Genomic DNA, 23,642 nt, shown 5'->3' on the forward strand with positions numbered 1-23,642 from the left:
GGTCTAAAGTTGAGGTTGAAGCAAAGAGTTGCAGTAGTTGTGAAGTTGGATTGACTTGGGTTGGCTTTGTTAGGATAAAGTTCTTTGAAGGAAACGATTGACTTCGTCTTGGAGGGGTTTTGGTCAATGGTTATAGGCCTTGGAATTCGTCATTTGAAGTTCTATAAGAAGAAAAGAATTCTTGTGGGTTTTCCTCTCAAGAGGAGAGGTTTTGGCCCTTGTTGATCGCTTATATCTTGTGTCCTCTTGTCTCATTGTTCTTTATGATTTGATAGTTGTTTGATGATAAGAACACTAATTATAATCAAGTGAAAGAAGAAACTAATTAAGTTAAATAAAAATACATCACAAGCAGTTATCAAAGTAATAGAAATCACTTAATCTAGCTACCCTAGATTTGTCAACATATGTCAGGCTAGACAATGAGAAGAGCAAGGGATGCTTCATGCTGATCAAGATAGCTTGGGATCCCAGTATCAAGGAATTTCCCCATAACAAGAGAGTGCAAAGATCAAGGATGACTAAGTGGCACATTTGGGTCCCCAGTATTATTTGCAATAAATGTTTGGGTCAGTTGTTAGAGAGGGTGCTTGTTCAGCCATTGCTTGAGGACAAGCAACTTTTGGTGGGCATGATTGTAATATCCCAATTTTTATTTTCAGCATTAGAGACAACTTTTGAAAAAGGGAGGCATGTCCGGCATTGAAATGTTGGATGGAGTTGTCACTGATGTCAACCTTGGGGTTTGACTGGGTTTGACTTTAACTGAAGCACATGCCATTGATGTCAAATTAATAATGAACGCTTCTTATAATTGTTTGGATTACATCAAGTTGGAAGCTCCACTATTGGATGGTTGAAAACCCAGAACCTAGGGTTTGGGTTTCCTGGACTGAGGACATACCCTAACTTTGTCTAGGGTTTTTGATGTGGCAAAACATTGAGTTTGGGTTGAAGATCCACAACATTGGGTTCTTCTCGAAAAGATGTTTCTCGTGGTATGTGTTACGCCGTGTGGTTCTTCTTAGTTTGAGAGATATTCCCATTTGAAGTTAGGGACCCCAGTTGGTGGGCTAGAACCCCATAAGAGTGTCACTTGGCATATTTTCATTGGTTGTGGGCATCCAAATTAAGCATAAGGGTTGCTTGTCATGTTTTGTGAAAGATATCACCTTAGGAAGGGCATCACAAATGTTACGCACCCATAAGACTCCTAAATTGTATTAGGAAGCCTAATCTATACACCCAAAGGGCAGCTTTTAACTTAGGGCTTAAAAGAACTAATAAAATATTGATATTAGTTTAACTATAGTTATTAAATAAGTGTTTTAGTGCCCCTCGAACATACACTTTGAAGAATCCCCTCTTAAATCTATAAAAGGCAAAAAATTTACCTTACCTCTCACATCATTTTTCAACAACATAGCACATATCCCTCTCTGAAATTTTTAGCCTTATAGAAGGCTTTTCAGGCATTTAAAAGTTCGGATATCTAAGGTAAAGGGCAACGAAAGGTTTACAGGATAGCTCTCTTTTGGTCTTTGTTTGATTACTTTTGGATGCATTGGAGATACTTTTGTCCAAGCCAAGCAAAATTCTAAGGCATGTTACTTTTTGTTCTTCTGACCTAGGGCATCCTTTTGTCTAAACACTTCGGACCTGTGAGGGCATCTCTACAACTAGGGCTTGGTCTCAGGTCCATGCCTTTTTTGTGCTTAATCACCTCGGCCTTGCCTCAAAATTGCTCTACAACCTACGGCCTCTCTCTCTTAAGGAAATCGTAGGCCTACTCTTTTGTTGGGCATGTATTTAGATCTTTGTTAAGCCTCTGGCTAGGGCTAATCCTAGGGCAGTGAAAGTCAAGACAGTCTTCTAGACTATGATTTTGGGATTGTACGTGAACCTTACCATGACTTAATTTTTGCGACAGTAACATGACCTTATAACTATGACATTACCTTAAAACAGTCGAATGACCATGATCTGGTGATGACATCTCTGTGATTGTCCAAGTGTAACAGTAAAACGGTGTCAATATGATGCCTAGGTTTGATGTGACAATGATAGATGAATGAGTTTGATAATGGCAATGAATAACATCAACAATGATATTACCCATGTGACGTAGCAGTAACTTGTTATGGAAATGTAATTTGATACTCATGACAACTATAGTATTGGATTTCATTAATAAGATAGTGGAGACTTGACATATTGACTTAATTGAATTACTAACTTGACATAAGCTTGACTAGGTACCATTTGCAAATTACATAAATGATATTGATAACTAAGTGAGGAAGTGGGTGTCAGTAACACTAACAACAGAACTTGATACATAGTGAGTTGACACTTGGATTAGACAATAGATTTGATAGTGACATTAAAGTGTTGAAATGACATTTGACAGATGTCTAGGTGATACATCCTTGTGATTGTATTATGTATAACAATCTTGCAGTAATCAAACAATTGACATTACTCTGATAAGTGGTAATGTGACAATTAGAGTCAACAGTGACTTAGACATGTATGTAACCGCTAGGCATATGATATGATGAATGGTGAGTTCTGCCCTATATGTAGTATGACACCTGTGATATTAAAGTTCATCAATGAGATAATGTGACTTGACTGTTGAATTGACTCACAGACATGACAAACTGACTTGACTTAACACACATTGACATATAAGCTTGGCATACAAACTTTACCTATAGACATTGGTCTGTAATAACATTTTGACAGCTATAATTACCTAGGAATTTGTATTAGGTGTCTTATAGCGATGACCTATAGGGTGTATTGTCTTAGTGACATAATTGTAACGTTACAAGGCAACAGGTCTCACCTTGTTGTACAACCTATTCACATGAGAAAGATGTATAGCAGTGTATGACTACTGACCAGTAGAAGTGAAAAGACATGTGTCAGTAGCTCTTCATCGGCAGTGTATGAGAGCTTTGGAAGCAGGTCATAGGGATGACCTAAGGCATCTTGGTGTATGCCATTATCAGACATTTGGGTTCAGCATTTGCAGCAGTACAGGCAGTTTGGTACAGTGATGATAGCCAATGTTCTGAACGCTCATCTATTCATGTGCAATGCAGTGGTTCACATGTGATGTGCAGTAGCCTATGTGAGCAGTGACATGCAGTGAAGTGCAATGGTCATTAGTGACAGGTTGTACAGTGATGAGCAGTAATTAGATTGTGCAGTTGTCAGTTGGCTTGGCAACGTTGACAATCAAGGTTTGATGTGCAGTATTGTGTAGTAATCAACTTGGGCAGTATCGTGCAGTGATTAATTTGGGCAGTATTGTGTTGTGATCAACTTAAGCAACATAGCGCAGTGGTCAATGGCTACCAGAACATGACAGGATAAACAACATCTTCTTACAGCATTCTTATATTGATTCAAAGCACAAGGGGATCCAGCGTGAAAATTGTGAAACATGGTCCGTTGGCTCTTTAGGGTAATTGGAGTCACCTTAAAGTTGTGCCCTGAGAAAACTTCAGGGCAGCTGGGTGGTGCTAGGGAAAGTCGTAGCTTGCACAGCGCGTTGTGGTGTCCTTTCAGTTGGGACTGATAAATAACAGGGCGATGAAGCATCCCTCCAACAACAATTGGTAAACAGAGTGTTGGGGCACTCGTTAGGTTGTGGCCTGACCCACAGAACGTCAAGGCATCCTTCCGTTTGCAGCAAGATATTAGGGTGTAGTAGCGTCCTACAGGTTGTAGTTTGTAAATCAAGGGGATTATGGCCTACTTCAGTTGTGGCTAAGAACTTGACGTAATTAAATTTTTTTTAAAGAGAAGAAGACAATTACTAAGACGTGTTTGGTGGTTTTTTACTAGGAGGGAGTTTTCCACCTAAAAATCTTGTGTCTACTATTTTTATCTTTTCTGCATTGTTGTTTGGTGTTGTCTACTGCTTTTGATATTTGATACTAAATAATAACAAAATTGTTGAAGATTAACTAATGCTCTGAAGGCGGGAGCGAATAAGAGATTGGGCTTTAGAAGGGCCAAGAGTCCCGACGAGAAGGAGGAAAATGGGCACGCGCAAAGGACAAGGCTAGGGTTACAGGCATATTCTAGGGTTCGTAGGGCATCTGCACAGACGGTTCCACAGGGCGGAAGCATCGACAGCTACACGACAGCTCCTCGACGGTTACGGTCACGGACTTAGCTTTCGCCACTGCTACAGCTGCACTATCGAATTTCTCGCCTGTCCCTTTCTGTCACCGACTCTGTTCAGTTATGGATCGTTGGGAGTATGAAGAGGTTGATTATTCGGCGGATCCCTCGCCGGAGAACGTCATATTTGGGACTCCACATTTTATCTCTCGCTCACTGAACCCCCATTCCGCTTCCTCATCTGTCCAGCCGCATCAACCTCCACCTACATCTGCACCTTCCTCTGCTGTCGTCCACCCTCCTGTATCTCCGCCGTTCGAGGTTCCTCCGCTTTCGCCTAGGTCACTTCAATTTCTGGCCTCCAATACTCCGCCATCACCTTCTTTTGACCCTCTAGCTACTATACCATCGGTGATCCGCCCTCCGCCGATTTCTACACCTGCTACTTTCGCATCTGCCTCTGGTATTCGCCCATCGGGATGCTTTGAGACGCCGGCGGTATCCTCCTTTCCCACTAACCCGTCTCCCCGGGAGGGCATCACAAACCCCCTGGTTGACCATCCGTCGGCCCCTCGCTCTGGATCTAAGAAGGTTAAGTGCATCAGATCGACGGCAAGAGATATCTCCATCAAATTTGACGAAGCAAAACCGCTTGGCGAATATATGGACATTGCAAACACTGTGTTGGTTGGGCACGTCAAGGGTCGATCATACTCGAGGCAGAGACTTAATCTTTGGGTTAAGGAGATCTGGGGTGGAGTACTTTTTGATCTACCAGAAGTCCATGTCCTCCCCAGAGGATGGTTCTCTCTTAAATTCTCCAAGGTATGCCAAACAGACCTTGTTCTGGGTCGATATTGGCACATCGAAATGGCCCCTGTTCTTCTCAAGCGATGGAACCCTCTCTTCGATCCAGAACGAGAGCAGCTAGGAGCCGGTCCAATCTGGGTGAGACTCCCTGGACTACCAATTCCATTCTGGGATGAGGAAGTTTTCATTAGGGTTGGCAATGCCCTAGGGACATACTTGGACTATGATCGCACCTATGTGGAATCTGGGCATCGTACACTGGCTCGGATTTTGGTTCATTTGGACACTCGAGAGGGACTCGAGGAACAGATCACGCTACAATGGGGCAGGTGTATTCGTGTTCAACTGCTGGATTATGAAGGCGTACCATATCGTTGCAGGCGATGCCACAAAGTGGGGCACCTCGCAAAAGACTGTCCTCTCATTAAGAAAGCTGCAGAATCAGTGAAAGGCACCCCGGCATCAACTAGGACTGCTTCCCCCATCATATCTCGTCCGCCATCTGCTGGTCCGGCCCTATCGACTTCTCCACCTGCGAGCAACGCTGAGCTCCGGAGATCCTCGCCACCAAAATCGAGGGCTCGCTCGGCGGCAGAAGCGGGTATGACCTCTGTTTCTTTTACTTTGCATTCATCTTCAAATGAATTTCATGCCTCGGGTTCATCTGCACATATCCCCATGATCCCCTGTTCTCTATCTCAACCCCTCACTTGCACCGACCCTATTATCACTACATCTCTTGGGTCCTTTACCTCCCCGTGTCCATCCTCCCCTCCCCACCCGTATTTCCTTAGGTCTCGGAACACATCAAAGGATCAGGCTGTCGGACACTCGGGACTGGGCATTATCATTCCTGAGGGGACATCATTGAATTCCAGAGGGCGAAAATCGCACCTTTCCAAAGCCATCAAACAAGCAGGGGCTGAGGTGGTCTCAGGCCGGCAAGCAACCATAGACGGGGTCCTTAGAGCAGGACATACCCCGAGAGGTGTTCCCCCATGAAGTGCCTTTCATATAACTGCAGAGGTCTGGCTAGTTCCTCCAAAAGACTAGCCATGAAGAGGCTCATTGCCACTGAGCCGATTGACATTATCATGCTTCAAGAAACCCTTTGCTCCGCGGATCAAATTTTTGGTTTTATGCAAACCTTGGTCCCTGGATGGAATTTCTTTGCTAATGATGTTGTGGGACGATCTGGAGGCATAGCCATTGGAATAAACCCTCGTTCCATCAAGCCCACCTCAACCTGGGGAGGTGCTGGTTTCATTGGTCTGGATTTCTTCTCGGCAGAACTTGGTAAGGATCTAAGAATTGTCAATATTTATGCCCCATGCTCCCAGAGAGAAACTTTTTGGTGGAATACACTACAGATGCCCCTACTAAATGAGGACCATGTTATTATAGGAGGAGATCTCAACTTTTCTCTGGGTTACAGGGAGTCATGGGGCACTGAGGCTCAAATTGACTCTATCACTGATTATATGACAAATCTCCTGGATCAATCAGACTTCTCGGATATACCAGTGCAGCGTCTGCTACCTACTTGGCGGAATCGAAGGGTAGGGGATGTTGCGCTTGCACGAAGACTTGATAGATTTCTGTTAAAGGGTCCTCTTCTGCAACAACTTCATCTATACAGGCAATGGGTTGGCTCGGGGGGGATATCGGATCACAATCCGATATACCTGGAGATTCTGGGTCCTTACAAGAAACCCAAGGCACCCTATAAATTCAATCCTTCTTGGCTGAAGGATCCGGCATACATTCAGATGATAAAAGAGTTCTGGGCCTCTCATCCCATCAATGAATCTGTTCCCCTTGCTAAAGGTTTCTGTAGGAACCTTTCAGAAATTAAGCATTGTTCTATTAAGTGGGCAAGGGAGAAATTTGAATGGGAAACAGCGTTGCTATCCCAGATTGAAGCGGACTTAAGTTCATTAACAGATGACAGAGGACAGGGCTTCTTGACTGCTGAGGACAAATCTAGGCTTATTGACCTTGAAAATCAAAAAGCCAAGATCCTCAAAGAGAGAGAGGAATCCATTAGATTAAGGAGCCAAGCCTTATGGATACAAGCTGGGGATGACAACACAAAGTTTTTCCACAATTTTGCAAAATGCAGGAAGGTATCTAATACTATCTGGAGATTACCCACCCTGGATGGAGACATCGCGGACAATTTTAATAAACTGGCACAGCTGGGCATATCGCATTTCAGGGACCTCTACAGGAGTCCGCGTGAAGAAAGCTTACTTGATATTATTAATATTGCTAATCACTTCCCGAGATTTGTGGAAGATGAAGATGTGGAGACCCTTACTGACCCGGTCACTGCAGAGGAGCTAGAAGGAGTTCTGAAATGGTTCAAGAAAGACAAGAGTCCAGGGCCGGACGGATGGACTATTGAATTCTTCATTGCCTTCTTCGACATTCTGGGTCAGGACTTGCTTCAGGTGGTTGAAGAAAGTAGGACATCTGGATCTATATATCATGCCATCAACTCTACATTTATCGCTCTCATCCCCAAATCTGACTCCCCTGCATCCTTTGATGACTACAGGCCCATCTCTTTATGTAACTGCCTCTATAAAATCATTTCGAAGACCATTGCAAATCGTCTTAGACCGATCCTCTCTCGTTCCATTGGCCCGCAGCAATTTGCTTTTCTAGAATCTAGACAGATCCATGAGGCCATTGGACTAGCACAAGAAGCCCTCCATTCCATCTGGTCAAAGAACTTAAAAGCCATCCTCCTCAAGATCGACCTATCCAAAGCATTTGACCGTGTCAGCTGGTTATATCTCAAAATGATTCTCATTCATCTGGGTTTCCCACATGCTTACATTTCCTGGATCATGGCCTGCATTACCACACCATCTTTCAGCATTCTTATCAATGGTTCGGCCACTGACTTCTTTCACTCTGAAAGGGGTCTAAGGCAGGGATGCCCTCTATCGCCTCTCCTCTTCTTACTGGTCATGGAAGGTCTCAGCCGTCTCATGGAAACAGCTATGCGATCTGGAGACATTAGGGGACTTCGCATCTCGAATCACTGTTTTCTCTCTCATCTACTTTTTGTGGATGATGTTCTTATTCTTCTAAATGGCAGTGTGCGTGACTCTCGATCTTTCTTAAAGATCCTACAACTGTTTTCCTCTGCTACGGGTATGGTACCTAACCAGCTGAAATCTACCATTACCTGTGCTCGCACATCTGTTCAGGAGACCCAGATCGGCCTTCAAGCTTTCCCATACTCTGTTCACCCCCTGGATCGAGGTCTCAAATATCTGGGATTCAACCTTAAACCGACTTGTCAAAGGATTGCAGACTGGGTCTGGTTGGTTGCCAAATTGGAGAAAAGACTTACTAGTTGGAGCTTCAGATATCTCTCCAGGGCTGGTAGGCTTGTGCTCATAAAGTCTGTATTAGAAGCTACCCCTGTGTTCTGGATGGCTTTAGCCTGGATTCCTAGGAACATCCTGGGACGTCTACAACAGCTCTGCAATAGATACCTCTGGAATGGGAGACAGGATAAAAGAATTTTTGCTTGGGTAGGATGGAAGAAAATCACACTGCCTAAAAAATGGGGTGGCTTGGGTCTAAAGGAACTACCTGAATTTGCAAAAGCACTTGCTGCCAAGATGGGGTGGATTCTGCTTACCGGACAAAATCTCTGGACACAGGTAGTTTATCATAAATACATTTGGCCCCTCAATATATTGGATTGGGCCCGTCTCCCAACTTGGTCAACTTCGGGATGCTCATCGGTTTGGAAGGCTCTGATCCAATCTCTGCCTCTCATACGGAACAATCTTGCTTGGCGCATAAATGATGGCTTGACAGGTCGCATTGGCCTAGACCCTTGGATTAACTGTGGGGGGAGACACATCCTTACTCCAGATCTTATCCTACACCTACAGGCCCGGGATATCCGTCATTTTGCTCATATTGCAGACCAGCAACGCACTGATATATTTTCACAGGCTTGGAAATCCGCCCAGCAATTGAACCTTCCATTACATTGGCATCAGGAGTGGGATCGTTTCACTGAGGCATTAACTGATTCACACATCTGTATCAAGCAAGGCCCGGATGAGCTCATATGGTACGCTGCTGAACATGGTGTATATGCTCCTAAACTTGGATATACTGCTCTTATTTCTCACAGAATGCCTGACCAGTTGCAGCCATGGTGGCAAGCCATATGGAAACTAAAGGCCTCTCCCCGGTCCAAACTTTTCTTTTGGTGCGCTCTCAAAGGCACTGTACCCACAGGGGATTATCTCACTCGCAGAGCCATATTTGGCCCCTCTTGGTGCGTCTTCTGTAAAAATTCAACAGAGACACAGGATCATCTATTTCTCTTTTGCCCTGTCATCGTCAACCTATGGATTAACATCTGCAATCTGCTGGGTATCGCTGTCGATTGGAAAGGGCATGACATTGGGAGTGCATGGGATAACTGGGCACACCGTCATCCGGGCACAAAACTACAAAATCTCCCCCCTGTAGCTACCTGGCATATATGGCTTGCGCGGAACCAAATTATTTTCGATGGCAGAGCGATAATTTGGGCTTGGGTTGAGGCCTCCATCATTGCAGCATATCACGAATTACCTGATCCCCCTCCCCCGAGACCGCGAACCATACAACCTATGCCCGAAATTGACAGAACTGTCCCGTGGGCATATTTTGACGGAGCAGCAAATTAGGAAGGATGTGGCGGGGGTTTTATTCTGCACATAAATGATCACCACCGATTCCTTGCCAAAATTGGTTTTGGCATCGGATCGAATAACTTTGCTGAGCTATCTGCTGTCCACAATCTATTTCAATTTGCATTATCGCATCAACTTACAAGCATCAATATATATGGGGACTCATTGGTGGTTGTTAACTGGATTAACAACATTACTACATGTCATTCACACACTCTCAGCAATTTATTACACGATGCTCTCATTCTCAAAGCTGCTTTTAACGTCTGCACATGTTTTCATATTTACAGAGAGCATAACAGCGATGCTGACAAATTATCCAAAGAGGCCACGCTACTTCCCAGAGGCGAGGGGATAATAATAGAACAGAATGGAGCAGAGGAGTACCAATATTACCACAGGCCATTCATAGAACAAAGGGAACAAAGGGGCAACAGTCCCAACAGATGATTGACAATGGCATTTTTGTTTTTTGTTAACAGAAACATATAGAACACGGATAATATGTTATATAATAGAGTCCTCTAATGGACATTGGACAGTTTGCACAGCCTGACGATGAACTCAGAAAAAAAAATTTGCATATTCCTACAGAACAATACCTTGAAAAAGGGATTTTTGTATGAACAATACAGCAATGCCTCGGCATCTACTTATGTAATTTTCAAATATAAATGAAAGTTACTGATTTTTCCAGTGGAAAAAAAAAACTAATGCTCTGAAGAAAAAAAATTGATAAAGTGCTAATTGGTAAGAAATATTGATTCACCCCCTCTCAGTATTTACAACATGGGACTTAGGAGAAAAAAGAAAAATTACAGACTTAGTGGAGAGTGGGGTCCACAAGGAGAGAAAATTCGACCCAAGAGGAAATTTGCACTAGTGTGAAAGGGAGAGAGAAAGGAAGGGGTGCAAATTAGTGGAAGGTGGGGCCCACCAAGGGAGAGAGGGCCAGCAATTATAAATAGAGCTTGGAGGCCTCCATTTGGGATCTTTTGATTGTTTGATAATTCAACAATTAGTTCTCTTAAGCTACTTAGCCAAGACAACCTGTGTTGTTTAGCGCAAGGAATTTCCGTGCAAGAATTCAACCCTCATTTCGGAGAACTTCGAGTGTCTCCCTAGTGAGGCAATTTGGGGAGTCCAATTCAAGATTTCCACAAAGCTTTATTGTAGGTATTCACTCAGTTTTGCACACTCCTTGGGCACAGAGGCAGTTTGAGTTGCTCATTGGAGGATCAACTATTGTGGGTTGGAGTTTCGGCTATTTTGCAGGTGGTTTTCTCTATTGATGTCAATGATTTTGTAGTGGATTTGCAAGGCTGAGATCAACATTATTTTGTGGGCTGAATTTGTTAATCCTAGCAGTGCACAAAGTTTCCTAGACACAGCCTACACAGGCATTGAGATAGAGTTGATTATTGGAGCGAAGGGTTGGAAAAAGGTTGGGTTTCCAAAGATAAATTTGTAGAAAGGTGTGGGGAAATTTCCAGTGGTGGATTTGAACTTAAGTCAGCAGTATCAGTATTGTGGGGCATTTTCTAGCCAAATTGGGCAATTCGCACTTGTTGGGGGTCACCGGGGGTCAATGGATTCAACTCAAATCCTTTTTGGGTTTTTGTGGGTTTATTAAGAGGAGTCTCCAGCTAATTTTACAAAAAAAAAATCAGGCGATATTCGGGCCTAAAATCCTCATTTTTATAGTAGGATGTATGGTTAGCTGAGAAATTTGCATCACTTTGTGGGTTCATTTTTGGCTTGGAGCTGGGACAAACCATTTTGGGGTATTTCTCGGTTTTTGGAGGGGAGTCTATGGCTGCAATTTTAGGGTGATCTAGGCATTCTTCAAAGCACAATCTTCAGTCCCATTCCAGCAGCAGCAATAGTAATCTTTTTGGGTATTGCGCAATACCAGTTTGGGCCAGCATTTCCTCTAGATCGGTGTTGTACCACCTGGGGTTTGCATAGCAAGCCCAGGCTCCCTTGTTCCTACCTACTTATGTACATTTAATTTATCATTATTAATAAAATGGCTCAGCTGTTTGGAGTATTTTCTCTGGCATTTTGATGGTTGTATATTGTTTTAGCTTGTGGTTGTTTTACTTGTTGCATGGTCCCTGTTAATCATTGTAGCTTAGTTCACGTTCTTGATTTTCACTGTTAATTCCTAGTTTGGAATATTACAAATAACTAGGGTTTCAAAAGTGGATGTCCTAGGCATCCCCCCCTTAATCCATCAATATCCTTACCTTCAATTTTATCCCTAAAGGCTCCATTAAACCCCAATAAGGTAAGACATTGATCTAGAGTGTGTTGATTATCCATAAATTTAACCAAAATTCATCCTCTTTTTCTATCTCCTAGACAGCTAGGGTAATTGCTAGGATTTCTAGGGCTAACTTGCAAATATAAGTGTAGGTTGAGTGGTTACTTGCGGCTAAAGATTTAGCAATTGCATCTATAAATTATCTAGTCAAAATCTAGCATATTGCATGGTTTACACCAATTAAATAGGGCTGACATCACTCCCTTTCTCGTTGTTTATGCATATCTAAAAGCCATAGAATTATTTCCATTAGGCTAAACTTAGCCTCTATTGGAAGGTCTTGCTCCTTTATTGTTGAATATCATTTTAAGAACTTCTCTTGGGCTGCTATATGACATTGAATGCCCTATCATTACATACCATCCAGGCCCTAATCTATAGCAGCCTATCTATTGGTCTAAGATTTAGAGTATTTGAGCAACCAAATACTTACTGCTGAATATATATTGGAGTCAGAAATCAGAGTTTAGCTAAGTGTTTGACAAAATGCCTACAAGGGGTTATTAGCTTCTAGGTGGTTTTTCAACACCAACAGCATACAAACATATCTAAAAATTTCATGTTAACTTCAAGAACTAACATAAGATAACAGAAGTAGAGGAATCATTTCAATTCTTTGATAATGATAAAATTAATCTTCAGAGTAAGAATACCAAAACATCCTGCATAAAAATCACAAGGCTCCAAATGAAATAAACTCATACTTGCAAATATGTGATAGCTCGTCGAAGATCGCCTTCAGAAATAGAACTCAACATTTTCAAGGCCTACAAAACAGGCAAATATGTTGAAAATATCTTCCCAAAAAAAGACAGCTAAAAAAAACTCTAATTGAATTGGAACTTTCTTAATGCTATTTTCAATGTATTTGAAGGCATACATCTGAATCAAGATGAACTCCTTCCTCTTTACAAATATGTAGTATTCGATCAGTCATAATGTCTTGAACAAGTGGTTTGAACCTAAACTTTGCACATCTGGAAGCAAGCGGCTCAATAATCCTATAGAATTCGCCACATCAAAAAACCGTAAAAAAGTTGAAAATTAAAAACTGTACACAGAAACCTTCCTTATCCCTTTTTACAAAGTTAACAACTTGATTTCTGGCAGAAAAAGTAGGTACAATAGCCACAAGAAAATTGCATGTTCACTAGCATGAATAGATTTCTTAGTTTGAGGGTCTAGCATTTTCCTAACACCACATAGGCAACAAGATAGGGAAAAGTAAAAAGACCTGCTAACATAGTTGCAAATAAAACAAAACCTTGTAACTTTGGAGTATGTCTCCATCGTACGACGCAAGGCATTCTATCAATTGATAAATTAAAATTATATCAGTGGCGGTAACATTTTATGCAAAATATATGTGGCCTAATAAAGTGTAAAAATAAATACAGGTATTGAATCTTACTCACATAATAAACAACAACAAAATTGTGTACCTGGGCATCTTCTGTCATAGAATCTGCCTCATCTAAGATGATGATTTTGAAAGGTGGACAAAGATAACCACTACAAATAATGAAACACGAGATGAACAAAACTATATGTGATTATGAAATTTGAGATATCTCACACACCTCTTAGAACCATGTAGAAAGGGATAAATGAACACTATGAAAGGAAAGAACTACAACTAGGTTCAAGGGAATTCCACCTGTTCGTATTTCCAGAACCTACTGCAACTGCTGCAAAATCCTTTATCTTTGTGCGTACAACATTAATACCACGATCATCACTTGCATTAAGCTCTAAGACTCTTGATTTGTATTCAGGCCTGCATAAACGCAAATTTTTCTTCACTACTTCAATAGAAAAGCTTCAACAAATAAAGAAGCATAACAGTTCAAAATTTGTCAAATAGAAGTGGCATTGCTAGAATTATTGAAACACAAACATATAAAGATATATATATATGTACATAGACCCACACACATTCAAGTAACTCACTACTAAATGATGAGACAACTTATTGAAACACACATATACAGACATATATGTACACAGACCCACACACACTCAAGTAACTCACTACTAAAGAATGAGACAACTTACTGATATTAAAAAGACCCACATCGTGTCATTTAAAAGGAGCAACATAATGTTATTCAAAAAGAGCATTTCTATACAAAAAGTAGAATTCAACACCTTACTAAATTGTTAAACCCTAACAAAATTGCCTTAAACAGCATTTTGATAATCTAATCTTTATGACTTGACAAATTGAATTGGATCAGGATGCAAAAAATAAGTCATGATGATATTCAGCATTCACCAAAAAGAGCAGCCCACCGATGCCTCTTACATCATGTTCAGCTCACTCATTTGATGATTATGGTGCCTGACACGCATGATGTACTTTTATTCATTGCTTCATATTAAGTGTTTACACTCAATGTAATTGGCATGAACGTAGAGATCATGGGTTGATTTAAATAATAAATTATGATACTTGGATGTTATGTTCTTTTGCTTTTCTCACCCTAGGGATCATCATCAATTTCCTAGTCAAGTGTTACCACCCTTGGGTAGAAGGGTACTATTGGGAATTTTGATAAGGGTAACATCCCCATGTCCCTTCCATACATAACTTTCATGCTTCATAATCCCATGAGAAGAAGGAGCGTGGATCAATGTTGTTAAAAGCGCGATCGGGATTTAATCGGCGCCGGGAAAAAAGCGGAAAAAATCGTTAAAATCGGGAAAAAATCGGAAAAATCGGGAAAAAATCGTTTGGCACAAAAATATTCATTTTTTTTTCATTTTTTTTCAATTTTTTTAATATCTAAACCATCTACAACATAAAATAAATACATTGACACATAAATATGATAAAAAAACTAATATATAAGATGTTTAATATCATTTCTAGCGCTAAAATCACACATAACATTGAATCATGTCCTGAATACTAAGTCCTGAGTCCCAACTCAGCCTCAAAATATCAACAAAAAATATGATAATGTATCTCATCATGTCATAATGTCATATACAATAAAATGAAAGTCTAAGACTCTAATCCTATTGATTTCCTCTGCCCCTCTTGCGAGAAAATGTCACTGCTTTCCCTTTCCCCCTAGATGAAGATGCTGGTGCCTGTGGTGGTGGAAATGGCAGTGGAGTCTGACGTGCTCTAGAAGCTGAAGAAGTAGCTGTAGAAGTAGCAGCTACTGTAGGTAGACAGAGACCACGTCCTCTAGTGGTAGCCCGGGTAGGCGGTGTCACCTCCTCCTCCTGCTCCTCCAACTCCTCCTGCTCCTGCTCCTGCTCCTCCTCCTCCTCCTCCTCCCCCTCCTCCTCCTCCCCCTCCTCCTCCCCCTCATCCTGCACTAACCAATCCTCAGTGGGATCCATGAGAGGCCTCTCGGTCTCAACCCTCCATTCAGCAGTGGTGTCAATCTCATCCAATGAGATGGCTTCCATATCAGGTGTCTTGTCTAGTTGCCTCACCCACAATCGAAGATTGTAGTAGACATAGACCATGTCATTAAGTCTACGGGACTCCAACCTGTACAAAGTTCATGAAATAATAATTAATAATTAATATTATAAAAAAAAATATTGTTTAATGAATTCAAAAATTTATTTGGAAATTTGCAATATTTTAAATGTTTAAGTGTTAAGTTGTTAACCTATTGCGCTTCTTGTTGTGTATTTTTTCAAATACACTCCAATTGCGCTCACATCCCGAGGAGCTGCATGTTTGGCTGAGGATGCGTATGGCAAGCTTTTGCAAAAGGGGTACTCTGCCACCATACATCTTCCACCATGCGGCTACAACAAAATTACAAATAAACATAAGAAAAAAATGGAATTTGAAGAGACAATGAAATTTGAAACAAAGTTACAAACTAAAAAATACCTGGCATTTTGGCCGTCCTATCAAAGATAGCCATATCAAATCCAAATGTGCCACCTGACATCTTATACGTCTCAATTTGTTTAGAGATCTCCATACGTTGTTCTGGAGTTCTCACCATCTTCTGGACACAGGTTAATAATCCATCCATGATTTCAGCATCAAAATCAAACCCACATGCATAAGAAAATGCAGGGTTCAGGAAAAGCCCAGCAGCATGAATGGGACGATGGAGTGTGTTGTTCCATCGCTCATCAATGACGTTCCATAGAAGGAGTTGTCTCTGGAACCCATCATCTCCCTTGTCATCATAGTAGGACCGAATGGCTTCTTTGGCCCTGTCCATGGCTTCATACAAATAGCCCATTGCGGGCTTCTCACCATCTACCAACCGAAGAACCTTTACCAAAGGTTCAGTGACAGCGCACACCTCCTGCACTCCCGCCCAGAAGTCTTCTTGGTATGAAACAAGTCTGCAGACGGCCTCTCCTTCTGGTTTGCGGCTCATTGGCGAAGAACGCCACTCCTCTGAAACAAACATTCTCTTCAAATCCCACATAGATTTCAAGAGGGATTGAAGAGATATGAAACTCGTCGCAAACCGTGTAATGGCGGGGCGCACCAACTCTTTGTTGTTGGTGCATTTTCTCATCAAGCTAAGCACAGATGTGTGATTGTAAATAAATTTTGTGATGGTTTTTGATGAGTCAACAGTCTCTTTGACAAAGGGAATTTTCCCTATGTCCTCTAACATCAAATCAATACAATGGGCAGCACAAGGTGTCCAAAATAAAGTAGGATGCCTGTCCATAAGCATTCTACCAGCAGCAACATAATTTGCAGCGTTGTCCGTTATGACTTGGACAACATTTTCTGCACCCACCTCCAAAATAAACACATCCAGCAAATCACATAAATTTTTTGCATCTTTGATTTGATGAGTTGCATCAATAGATTTGATAAACATAGTCCCCCTGGGACAACTAACCAAGAAGTTTATAAGGGTTCTCCCCTTTTGGTCAGTCCAACCATCTGACATAACAGTGCATCCTGTTTGTGCCCAGGATTCCCTAAAATCCTCCAATCTTTGGGTGCAGTCACGCTTTTCATCTTGAAGAAGCCGGCCTCTGAAATCATGAAGAGAAGGGATTTTGTACCCCGAGCCAACACTGGCAATAGCATCAACAGTAGGTTGGAAAAATGGATTATTCCTTACAATGCTGAAAGGAATATCACTCCAGAGGAGAAATTTTGTCATCAACTTGTCAGCTTGTTCTTTTTCAGTTCTTTTCATCATTGAACCGATAGTTGGTTGTGCACCAGGTGTGGTTCGAGGAACAAAAAATGATGATGCAGCTACCGGATTGACTGACGCTGCAGTAGAACCAGTGCCACTTGGCCCACTTCCTTCAGCTGACCTTTTTAGTTGCCTTTTGAGTTCTTCTTTGGCCTCTTTAGAGTGCTCTAATTCTCCCAATGCTCTCATGGCTTTTCGGATAATTTCAGCATTTGTATTAGGACAGGGCACCACATCACGTCCAGGGATTTTTGCAAGGTGGAACTTCAACCTGTACACCCCCCCGAATATCTCCTTTCCACACAACTTGCAATACAAGTTTTGTCTATCATTCGGAGTTTTAGGGTCACCATATTCCCAGAAAGGATCCAATTTCCTTGGCATGTTTGTTTTTGAATTTTGAATTTGCAAACCTATAGAAAAAATTAAAAATAAGGATTAGGAAATAGGAATTTAGGATTACATAATACAAATTACAATTTAGCATTTGCAAAATTACAAGTTAATTATTTCCAAAATCCCAATTTCTAAACCCAAGTTACCCAACCAAATGCCAATGGCAAATGCAAAAAAACAATGAAAAATCAAAAAAAATAAACAATGTTTAAAGAAAATGAGAAAATAAAAATAAAAAATTGGTTCTCATAGTCATAACAAATAACCCATCCCAAATCAATGAAAAATTTCCAAAAATTCTTTAAAAACAATGAAAAACAAAGTTTTTATAGAAGCAAAACAAAAAAAAATTAATCTACATACCTGGTTTATGGACAAATTGGTGATCTTGGCTTGGATTCCTCCTAAAATCGCTTGGATTCGCTCCCAAATCCGACGGCAACCCTCTCCCTCACTTCTTCTCCTCCTCCTCCGCGCGGACTGCTCAATGAAATAAAATAAAAATCGATTTTCTATATAAAACGCCCGCTGCCCGCGCCTCTGGCGATTTTAACCGAAAAAATCGCGATTTTTTCGAAAAAATCGCGATTTTTTGAAAAACTCGCGATTTTTTCGAAAAAAGTGCCGATTTTTATCGATAAAAATCGCGATAAAATCGGATTTGCGAAAAAATCGCGATTTTATCGCGATTTTAACAACACTAGCGTGGATGCCCAAGGTTCGACTTTTTTTAAAAGAGAAAGAGCAAGATATAAATTCCAAAATGCAAAAGAAAATGAAGTGATATCAATGATAAATCGAAAGCCAAAGTAAAGCTTGAGCTCTACCCCCTCGCTATGAGGCCACTACCCCAAGTCTGATGCAATGACATACATAACTAAATAAGGACTAAATTAAACTATCGAGCCCTATGCAATGAAATGCATATACAAGAAAGGGAGCTTGTGAAACAAAATAGAAGAATATAAGAAACAAGCAAGAAATGAGTAGTAAGGCAGTGTTGAGCAAAGGGTAACTCAATGCATCAGCACTTTGTTGCATGGTGTTGTCAATGATGTCAATCCTCCTTCGAAGAAATGAAGGAAAGTCTTGTTGTATCTTGACTGCTTTTGATATACATCTGTGGATTGCTTTGATTGTAAGTTCCAGTGGACAAGAAGTCCCTAAAAAGAAGGAATCCCCTACAGTGTGATCACAATGCCCCGTGTTGACCACACGTGTCAACAGTCCAAGAAGCAGAGTACAAAGCAGTGGATCAAAATTTTTTAGCCGTTTCATCATTGTAATCCCAAATTCTGCAATTTTCTTGTAAATGATTCTAGTATGACTATGTGACAACACCTAGGTAAGCCTGAGATTCTTATCAAAAGGTCCCATCCTAGGGAATTTTTTTAACCTCCCCAAATTATGCATGTTTGTAAACACGGATAATTGGTAGAGTATTTCTCCCAGATATACCCCAAAGCTAGGGTGGAGCTCTTTGATGAGGCCTTAGGTGAGTCCTAGCATTTATAGAATCTATGTATTTTTCATACTAGATCATGTCTCTTGTCGCAGAATTTAGTTGAGTCTCAAGAGTCTATGTCTATGTGTATTTCCCCTTCTAAGGGTTGATATTGTAATATTTTGATGTTAAAGTGTTATCTAGGAAATTTTTTGGTGAATGGTTCCTCATAATTAGAACACCATTACCAAAATATTTTTAGATGCACTTAGAGAGTGGAAAAATGATTATTTTAAATTTTGGCAAAAGCAAAATTAAAATTAAGCTAGAATTTATCCAAAAAAAATAAAATGAAGGGAAAATTAATTACCCTCCAAGTGGAGAAAACAAAAACAAAAACATACAAACAAAAAAATATTAGAGAAGAAATTCGTGGGTCCAAAAGAAAATAATTTTATGAAGTCCTCCAGCAAAGCAAAAGTCAATTTTTTGAGAAAAATTAAGTTGTTGGACCATGATGGTTGAGGCAAAGATCATTTTTCAAGGAAAAAAGCTTGGAAAAATTATATTTTAGACCACGATCAAGGCCTTCATCAACAAATTCGATTTTTTTCAAGATCAAGGGACAAGATTTGATTTTAGCATGGATCAAAAAGCAACTAGCCGTTATTCTCCGGGATCAAGTCAAGCTAACCGTTATTTCCACTTGGAGGGGTTATTCCCTCTCATTTCTCTATATGAGGAAGCCTTTGAGCTCCTCATTGTAACTTCAACTTCAACTGGAACAGTGTTGAAAGTCTTTTGTACTAAGCTAAGCTCTGCTGGAATTTTGCATTAATAAAGACTTTGGGGTTCAATTCAAGGTGTTTTTGTCTCGCTGATCTGTGGTATGTGTTGGATGATTTATTTTTATATGCTTTGAACTATTATATTGCATGATTGTTATTTCAATTGCCAGTAGTAGGAACATCTATTAGCACAGGTATCTTGCTTTAGGTGTTGGGCTAGAGTAAGCACTCTAGGTCTAGTAGATCTGGCAGGTATCTCTAGATCTCTAGATCTCTTGTGTGGATCAAACCCCTTTTGATCTAATGATCTATTCTTTCGAAGTGCATTGAGTTACAGGTTGCTCCAGCCCTTGGAAATCCCAAGTACACAGACTAAGGGAAGAAATCGATCTTGTTTGGCCTCAAGTTTTAATCTAACGATTTATTTTTGGTAGTAGGTTTTGGCCAGTGAATTAAAATTCAAAATTATCTCCATCAAATTGATTTTTTTTTTAAATCCACTTGGGCTAATAATGTTTTATTTGCTAAATAGAGCTAATTTTCTCTTGTAAACTATTGTAAATAATTTGGGAATATTTTGTAAATAACTTTACCCCTTGTAAATTATTTTCATCATTTGTAAATAATAATTTTGGGGTTTTATTTTGAAATTTTCTAGATCTTGTGTCTGGGACTATATTTATTCATTTTGTAGACACTTCACTTCAAAATCTCAAAGGAAATCTGAAGCAAAAGAGACTAGCTATTACTCAGCCTAAATTGTTGGGGTTTCAAGGCCAACATCAGCTTTTGAAAGAGTCGTCCAACCTTTCTGGGAAGTACGTTGAGCTTGTGACGGTGGATCTAGGGTCTAGAGATCAAGATCCATAAGACCCAAGTGGCCAAATTTGGACATTGGACCTAGAAGAGGAAACACTAGCCCTAGAGGGATTTTCTGCAACGACCACTGGGGTTTTTCTAGAGCATTTATCTTTTGAAGTTGTTTTGCAGGTGGATTCTCAAGTGTAAAGTCATTTTTGGGCATTCCTTAGACATTTTGGCCTAGTGTGGCCTAGCTGTAAGGGTTGGAAGCCATTTATGGCCTAGTGTGGCCTAGCTGTAAGGGTTGGAAGCCATTTATGGCCTAGCCATGGAGATTAGAGGACTTAAAGCCCTAGTTGTGGCCTTTTGGAGACCTCCCTTGCCTAGACGCAGCCCTAATTAGGCCTCTTAGGCCTAGCCGTAGCCCTAAAATGGCCTTTTCTCCTCTTTGCAAGTGATTACTAGGGTTAACACTTTCTTTTGCAAGGTTGAGGTGATTTTTAGCAAGGGTTTCAATGATTTTCCATTGTAATTTTATCATCTAGTGGGCTAATTCTCTGTTTTGCAGGCTTATCATCTATGTTACTGGATCCATCAAGCCTAATCGCTGGATCCACGGATCCCCGGATCAGAGACGGATTCGGATCTAGATCCGCAGAGATCTGCCCAGCTTCTTTCTGAGGGTAAAAAACCGTCAACGTCAACACACAAATCTGTGGTAAACGCTAGCACAAAATTCCAAAACGGGAAATTCAACTGTCCAGTCACAAGTCAATAAACGAATCAACGTGCACCAAAATAATGAATCAGCGTCAATTAATTAATGAATCAACGTTTACCAAAATAATCTAGGGAGTTGGCCGCCGTATTTTATTATTTTTGTCACCATATTATAAGCTTTAAATTATAAACTTTAATGCAGTGACGTGAACATTATAATCTTACCCATTACCCATTTTTATTTAGATATTTTAAAGTTTAAAAAGTAACTTTTTATTTAGATATTTTAAAATTTAAAAAGTAACTTTTTATTTTAATCAATTTTAATAATTTTTCTGGAATAACTTTAATAATTTGTTTAATATAAATATTACAACTAATAATAAATGTTTAAATATTTATAAATGATATATTAATCCTAAGATAATTAAATTAATAATTATTTTTAAGTATTATAGATTGAAGTTATATATTTAAAAATTCACATATCATTTTCATTTTTATATAAATTTAATTAATATTTATAAATGATATATTAAGTCTGGAATTATTTATAAGGGAAGCGAGGATGAATTCTGTAGGCGCCCGTAAGGGTTTCGGTTAACCCTAGGTTTTTTACTGTTGCCTGTTTACCATTACTGCTCCGCGTGCCCGTAGCCGACAGTTAGCAGTCACCTTTCCCGTTCCCGGCCCATCCGTCGTTTTCAGGATGTCTTCTTCAGCTGGTATATTGGGAGATTCAATGGAAACGGAGGAGGTGGATTATACCGAGGACCCGCAACCTGATCGTGTCATTTTTGGGTGTCCTGTTTTCTCATCTTCGGAAGCCGGCCCTAGTTTCCCGTCGGATCCTTTTCCGCCACCGGTGGTTGCCTTGCCGGAGCACTGTTCAGCTCCTCTTTCCGCCGAGAATACCTCCCAGGAATCCCCTGCTCTGGACATTCCCCCTCTGTCACCTGGGACCCTTCATATACTGTCTGCAATCTCGCCTCCGTCGCCGACTTTTGACCCGAATCCGCCCATTACATCCTTCTTTGCCGTGTCGTCTGCAGGTCCTCTTCCTTCGGTGGCCCCAAACCCTACTGTTCCTCTTCATTCGCCTTCCGGTTGTTTTGAGACTCCGGCAGTCAAGGTTATGTTTGCAAAATTCATCCTTCTGGACGGCTCCCCGGACCCATTGGCGAACCACCCGTTTGCACCTCGTTCGGGGAAGAGAAAAACAAAGTGTGTGAAATCGACCTCAAAGGATATCTCGATCCGTTTTGGGGAGACCTCTGCAATCGGAGAAGCAGCTATCATGGCGAGCACTATACTCGTCGGACATGTTCGTGGAAGGGCGTATTTGGCTACCCGTCTCACTCAATGGGTCAAGGAAATATGGGGGGGCGTTCTTAAAGAATTACCTGAGGTTCAAGTTTTACCTAGGGGTTGGTTTGCTCTTCATTTTGCAAAAGAGAACTACACAGACTTGGTGCTCGCCAGATACTGGCACATTGAGATGGCACCGGTCCTATTAAAGAGATGGAGTCCTCTCTTTGATCCTGAGAGAGAACAAATTGGGGCCGGTCCATTATGGGTATGCTTGCCAGGGCTCCCTCTACAGTACTGGTGTGAGGAGGTTTTCATTCGCATAGGGAATGCCCTGGGGACTTATCTTGACCATGATCGCACTTTCGTGGAATCAAGGAACAGAACCCTTGCTCGTATTCTGGTTCACTTGGACACCCGCGAGGGTTTGGAGGAGAAGATTACCTTGCATTGGGGGAAATACACCAAGATACAGATTCTGGATTACGAAGGAGTTCCATTTCGATGTCGACGATGCCACAAGGTGGGGCATATATTCAAGGACTGCCCCCTCAACAAGAAATCAGAGGATACTCCTATATCATCCACTGCACCCTCCAGGGCTGTCTCGCCGGCTACCCAACGTGCTCCTGCGCCGGGACCTACTCACTCAGCCACCATTTCTCAAAAGGCAGCAGACGAGGCTCGCAGGAATCTCTCGCCGCCGGTCACCAGATCTCGGGCAGCCGCTGAAGCCGCCATAGCTTCAGGTACATCTCTCTCTCCCCCCTCCTCTTATATTTCTCTTTGTTCCTCCTTGCATGTACCGTCCATCTCTGTTGCACATTGCACTTTACCAACCTCTCCAGTCATTGCACCATCTGCTCCCTCTTTGCATTCATTATCCTCGCCCTCCACTTCTCCATCTTCATCTCGGGGGTCAAAATCTCATCACTACAATCTTCGTCCTCGTATTTTTACTCGAGAGTCCCCGATGCATTTTGTCGGATTGGGTCTTGCCATACCCAGTTCTGCCCCTTTGACTTCCCGAGGGAG

At 41.2% G+C, this 23,642-nt stretch overlaps 1 protein-coding gene across 1 annotated transcript in view; it reads right to left on the bottom strand.

Annotated features, from left to right (window-relative positions):
- Positions 1-23,642, bottom strand: part of LOC149193526 (replication factor C subunit 2-like) — a 326,348-nt gene that overhangs the window by 278,783 nt on the left and 23,923 nt on the right. Inside the window, exons 5-9 of the mRNA XM_089407345.1 lie at positions 13,652-13,771; positions 13,437-13,506; positions 13,229-13,302; positions 12,875-12,995; positions 12,699-12,761 (exon numbers count right to left, since the gene is read on the bottom strand). Of these exons, the coding sequence (XP_089263471.1) occupies positions 12,699-12,761; positions 12,875-12,995; positions 13,229-13,302; positions 13,437-13,506; positions 13,652-13,771 (448 nt within the window). The remainder of the gene's footprint in view (positions 1-12,698; positions 12,762-12,874; positions 12,996-13,228; positions 13,303-13,436; positions 13,507-13,651; positions 13,772-23,642) is intronic.

This window comes from Pinus tabuliformis, chromosome 2_2 (assembly GCF_031772625.1).
Source record: "Pinus tabuliformis cultivar Carrire ecotype Pingquan chromosome 2_2, CPIR1, whole genome shotgun sequence".
Lineage (NCBI taxonomy): Eukaryota > Viridiplantae > Streptophyta > Pinopsida > Pinales > Pinaceae > Pinus > Pinus tabuliformis.